This window comes from Mytilus trossulus, chromosome 1 (assembly GCF_036588685.1).
Source record: "Mytilus trossulus isolate FHL-02 chromosome 1, PNRI_Mtr1.1.1.hap1, whole genome shotgun sequence".
Taxonomy (NCBI): domain Eukaryota; kingdom Metazoa; phylum Mollusca; class Bivalvia; order Mytilida; family Mytilidae; genus Mytilus; species Mytilus trossulus.
The window spans coordinates 94,874,335-94,880,342 of record NC_086373.1 but is presented as its reverse complement, the minus strand read 5'-3'; the positions used below and the strand labels follow the sequence as shown (position 1 = coordinate 94,880,342).

The following is a 6,008-nucleotide window of genomic DNA, read 5'->3' as shown; positions in this document are numbered from 1 at the left end:
TACATGTAAAATCAAGCATATTTGCATAACTTCGAAAACACAACCAACAATGGCAGCATTTGTAACAGACCACTCCATCAGCAAAATAATGGGTTTTGGTAAGTCTATATATATTAGGTTATTTCCTTCTTTTCAATACCAATTTCCTCAACTTGTATTTCAAAAGCTTAGCCAGATACATGACAATCGTAGTTTTTCTGTATATCATATATTTATTTAAATTGGCAACCACACCAGCAAGTCTGTACTGACCGACCGTGCAAGGGCTGTATAGCCAGTCAAGGTCTTTAAAACTTCCATCGTAATGTGTACTGAAAGTTATTAGATCGCATTTCAATGTTTTAAAAAAATCAACATGTTCATTATGCAAAAATAAACGTGTGTGAGTTTGATGTTGGATTGTAAATGCTTTAGTTTGAGTTGTCTTTGTTCATTTATGTTAGAAGCAATACGTAAATTGCATTTTTAATATAAAATACGCCGCGTTTGCGTGACACTATACCTATGTATCTGCAAATTGCAGCCATGGCATTGTGGTTTTGAGATTACATATTTTGTCAGTCTAAAGATTTACATATAATTATTCAAATATTCCACAAAATGAAAGAATTTGCAAAAAATGCTCCTCTGGCTGTGTTGAAGATGAAATATATTTTTTTAACTAACTGTGAAAATTTTAAATCAGATAGAGATGCTCTCTTTGACTTTGTTTGCCAAAGAATTCCAAATTTTTCTATACTTGATAATCAGCATAAATTTATTTATTTATTAAACTGTGAAGACAATCAGGTCCTTAATGCTGTTGGTAAATTTATTAAAGTGAATATGAGTTAGTAATTGTATTGTTACTGTATGTAAAAAATGTTAATATCTATATATCTATCAAATTAATATTCCTTTTCCTTATTCATGTATGCTCTGTATGCCCCTTGTGGGCCCTTAATTGGAAATAAAATATGTTCTGTTCTATAATTAATAATCAAATGCATGTTCATTCACATATCTTATTTAAATTTTTCTTGTAGACTCAGATCCACCAAAGAAGCGTCAGCGTCGTAACAGGACCATGTTCTCTAACGCCACCATAGTTATTCTAGAGAAAGCCTTCATCGAGAACAAGTACCCCGACATTAAAGAAAGAATCACCTTAGCTAGACAGATCAACGAAGAAGAGGCAAGAGTTCAGGTGAGTGTTTCTGTAGGCAAACATGCTCAAGTGTAGACATAGTCTTCATTTTCTTACACTAGATGTACATATAGACTGACTCACTGCCCTTTAATCTATATATGTTACAGTTTAACCTGAACTAATAGTTAGTTAGATATTTTTTTATGTTTGATAACTCTTTGAATTATTAATTATTAAGACATATCCAGTATGTTTAATATTATTTAAACATATAACATTTCGGATGTATAAAAGATGACAAGAAAAGACCGCAAAAACTGAAAAGGGGGGGGGGGGGGGGGGGCTTGCCCATGAAAGCATGCCATAACAATGATACGCGACTAAAGGTTGTAACTTATCAAGCATAAAATAAATTGTATAAACCTTACATTATAGTGTTTCCGTTCATGACTCATTAGACATCTATACAATATATAAAAGCCTGATGATAAAAAAAAAAAAACAATAAAAAAGGGGGTTCCATGCCCACAGTAATACACGACATAAGGTTGTAACATACCAGACTTGTTATAACTTATATACAACCTCAAATTATAATGTTCATGACTCATTAGACATTTATACATATATCTATTTACTAAGTTAATAAAACTGGCCATTTCTATTGAAAAAAGTAACATGAATTATTTCCCTTTATGTGGGCTGCCAGAAAAAAAAAATCACTGAAATTAATATTAACATCTAAGTACATAAATTTATAAAATGATTGAACATTAATATAAAAATGAGTAAAATAAAGTATTATTTATAATCTATTGGTATATTTTGAACTTTATTTTGCAAAAGAAAAATTAATTGTATACCAAAAATTAACAAGTTAATTATTTAGTTGGGTCCATCGAATTTCCATTAGATGATACTCTGGTTTCTCTTCAAACCACGAATAAATCTTTCGCCTTTTACTAAAGATTTCCGTGGAGAGGAACAAATTAATGAGTCTATAGACTATTTTTCTAACCCTATGAAAATAGGGTAACATAACTAGATCAAATACACATCTCTCCAAAAACGCCACGTAGGACCGTATAACATAAAACTTAACTTAAAGTCGGTATGTGCATATACAAGTACAAACTGAGAATTTCAAAATATCAGATATTATTCAGAAAATGTCAATAAATAACATTATTATAGGTTAGATTAAATTTGTTTGAGTTCATCTCATACATTATTTAACTAATTTTTGCTCATATCAAAGCATTACTAGGCATTCGTCCAAATGAAAATAAGGGTAATTTATTTGCAGGTGCAAATATGAACATATGAGGCATGGTCATACCTTTATAATTAGGTTAAGTTACATTTTAGTAATTTTCAATGATTAGTTTATTTTATCACGTATATATGTTGGAAATAGTTTTCAAGCATGCATACGTGTAGATAAAAGAAAATGATTTTCGATGTTTTAAACAGAAAATACTGCATGGGTAATTTTAATGCAGAAAACAACAGGGGATAATGTCAACCATTATATCAATTAAAAAAATGTGTTATAGACTGAAGGCTGCAGATCAAGTTGCTAAAATCTTTTTAATAGTCAGCTTATGTCCTGCTAGAGATGTCCTGTTAATTGTTTGGTTTTATAGTTTGACGTTCTCTGTGTCGTTGGGTTGTTGTCTTATCAACGTAAAACCCACTCCTTTATCCATATAATTCACATCCCTCCAATGAAGATTTTTTTGAATTTGTACAATTTATTATTATTTTCTATTTCTCATCTAGACGATTAAATATTCATATATTAAGACTTTTGATATTCAAATTCCACAAAAAGAAGTAAAAAGTCATTTATACATATTTTATGAAGACTTTTTGATAAATCAAATTCGACAAAGGGTTGTAACTTTAATACACAGTTTACCCTCCGAGTTAAATTTGTAAAACTTCACTGCCTTGGCTCTTTCTATTTAGATTCCTTTTTTGCCTTATCTTTTTGTACATAATTCGAAAAAAATAAGCAATGTCCTTGATATCTCCTTGTGTGACTAGATCAACAATAACTAATGATTTATTGATCCGATTGATTATGAGTTCAGTCTATTCTTCTTTATAAACACCGTTTCATGTAATAGTGCACTGGTATGCTTAATTGATAATTTCTTGGTACACTGAGTTACTATAAGCAATGTATTGGCGCATGCGAATATAATTGTCATACAATCATAATATGCATGTGCATTTACCAATAATTGGACAGTTAATGGTTGTTCTTATTATCACAAAGACAGTGTTATTTTTACAAATGAATGTCACCTTTTTTGTGTGTTGGTCAAATCTCATATAACTTATTGTATGCTTAACTGTTCTATTTTTAATTTCAGGTTTGGTTTCAGAATCGGCGAGCAAGGCATAGACGTTCCAGACGCCGTCCAAGCACCAATTCAGACAGTGCATCATCTAGTACTTCTTCATCGCCAAAGACGTCTCCATCCCCACCACCAACTGCTCCCCTGAAACATGCAACATGGCTCCAATTATCCACAGTACAACAACAACAACAGTTCCTCACCATTAACAGTGGATTAGACATCACCAAGGAAGTGGCCATTCATCATGAAGACAGATCACTTGACTCACCACCCTACACAGACATCAAAGACATGTTTTCAGTACTACCTCCTCCTATATCACCACTGCCAAAGACACCAGCAAGATCCAAAGACCAACGCCAAAGGTTTTCTCTGTGGTCTCCACTACCTAGTCAGCCAGAACTGTCGCCACTGTCAATACAACCAACAACATTACGCCTTCCGTTGACAACACCAAAGTCGTCCTTCTCCATTGCAGACCTCAGTGAGTCAGAAGTACGATCCACAGACGACAGACACTGCTTCAATTACCAGTTTAGTATGTGAAAGTAACAAATATTTGACATTGAATTTAGTGCTATATGACTTTTGTATGTAGTTATTTGTAAGTTTCAACATATTCAATTACATGTATGAATAAATTAATTGTGACAACGAAATTAAGAAAATAAATGAATTTTACATGGCGCTTTTAGTTAGATTGATTATTTCGTCAACGGAAATATATATAAATCCCTTTTTTTGTTGCTCAAACTAAGGTATTGACCCTTGCTAAAACAGAGTTGATCATATTAAAACATTTTATTATGCAGGCCCTTTTTGATCTGAACACTTCATGTATTACTTCATCTTTTGGTTATTTATGATGTTCTACACAACAACGTAATGCTCATGCTCTGTTAGGAACAAAATTTTCTGTGGGTTTCAAGCAAGGTTGGTGTTCTTGTAGTGGCGCTTCAAACGCCACAGCCTATACTTGATGCCTCATTGTAGATAATGGTATGTTATGGATGTTTTATATAGTAAAAGGTGAATAAGAGTGACTAGCAATTTAGCTATTTAATTCTCGTTATCCTTTTGGCGCCTTTTAAGTCTGCAAAGATGAAGATGTGTAATTATGTAATAATCACCTTACTTAACATCAATGAATTAAATCAAACCACAGTTCTGTACCTAAGGTTCATCCAATTTGTCAAAAGCCACTTAAACATAAGTTACAGCAGCGAAAAGCAAAGTTGATTAATAGTGGCCGCATAATTTAAGGTTACAAAAAACCTTCACACTGAACAAAATTCGACCGGCAATATCATACACTTGAAGGAAACTGATACATGATCAAATGTATTCGGGTTCATTTTGGTAATGCTGGATGTATTGAATAGATAGATCTATATCATATTCGGTATGTATGACAAGAAGGAACATATGACTGATATTTTATCGTATAGGAATACCCAGATGAAAATAAACACTCTACTAAATGAAAATCGTCAATGAAACAGCAACCCAATATCATTAATATTAAAACTCTATCTTGGTCAATATTCAATCTTGAATTGTTGTATAAAAAATAAAATCACAAATACTGAACTCCGAGGAAAATTCAAAACGAAAAGCCCATAATCAAATGGCAAAATCCAAAGCTCAAACACATTAAACGAATAGATAACAACTATCATATCCCTGACTTGGTACAGGCATTTTCTTATGAAGAAAATAGTGGCTTAAACTTGGTTTTATAGCTAGCTAAAATTCTCACTTGTACGACAGTTGCATAAAATTACATTATATTGACAACGATATGTAAACAGAAAATATGATACCATAATTATATGCCAAGCTTCGAATAGTCTTAAAAGGATCGAGGAAAACATCAAACAGAATCCATGATCCCGATTAACAACAAATTCACAAAATAACAAAACACTAACATAAGTTATAAAATAACAAACGAACAGCATTGGAATTGATGTTTGCTTAAGGGAGAATCGTTTGATTTTTTTGAGGTGGTGGGACAACTTTAAGGATTTGTAAATGAAATTAGCTATGAAAACTGATTAATTAAAAAAAATATTGTGATCCTGGCAAAATTAATTGCGTTTTTTTTCCACTTAAATAGTATATAAAAGGGTCATGAAAAAATGAATCAAATGCATGAAATTAATTATAAGTAGATATAGGCATATTTGATATTATTTTTGTGAGGAAAGCGATTAATGGCATAATACGCATAGAAGTCTCTAGTTTCAAGTTGATGACTTCCCAGTTATGGGTGTCAGAGAAGGGCTCAGATGCGTATATTTGACAATAAAGTCGTATAAGAAATGAAATTCTCTTGTTATAATACTTGTTAAATATAGAATTCTAACAAAATCATGACCGCATTTCTATAAATCATTGGAGGATCCAAAAAGGGGGGGGGGGGTCCGGGAGTTGGAACCCCCTTTTGTTTTGACCGACCAATGCATTTGAATGGGGACATATAGATGGAACCCCATACCAGAATCATT

At 32.2% G+C, this 6,008-nt stretch overlaps 1 protein-coding gene and 1 non-coding gene across 2 annotated transcripts; both read left to right on the top strand.

Moving 5' to 3' along the window:
* Positions 1 to 4,144, top strand: LOC134711261 (retinal homeobox protein Rx1-like). The gene is made up of 3 exons (XM_063571779.1): positions 1 to 98; positions 1,026 to 1,186; positions 3,511 to 4,144. Exons 1-3 carry the CDS (start codon positions 50 to 52, stop codon positions 4,042 to 4,044), a joined length of 744 nt encoding a protein of 247 aa, XP_063427849.1. The 5' UTR covers positions 1 to 49; the 3' UTR covers positions 4,045 to 4,144.
* LOC134702908 (U5 spliceosomal RNA) lies at positions 2,046 to 2,163 on the top strand. The gene has a single exon (XR_010104595.1). It is a non-coding gene; the product is annotated as a U5 spliceosomal RNA (small nuclear RNA).
* Positions 4,145 to 6,008: the final 1,864 nt, after the last annotated feature.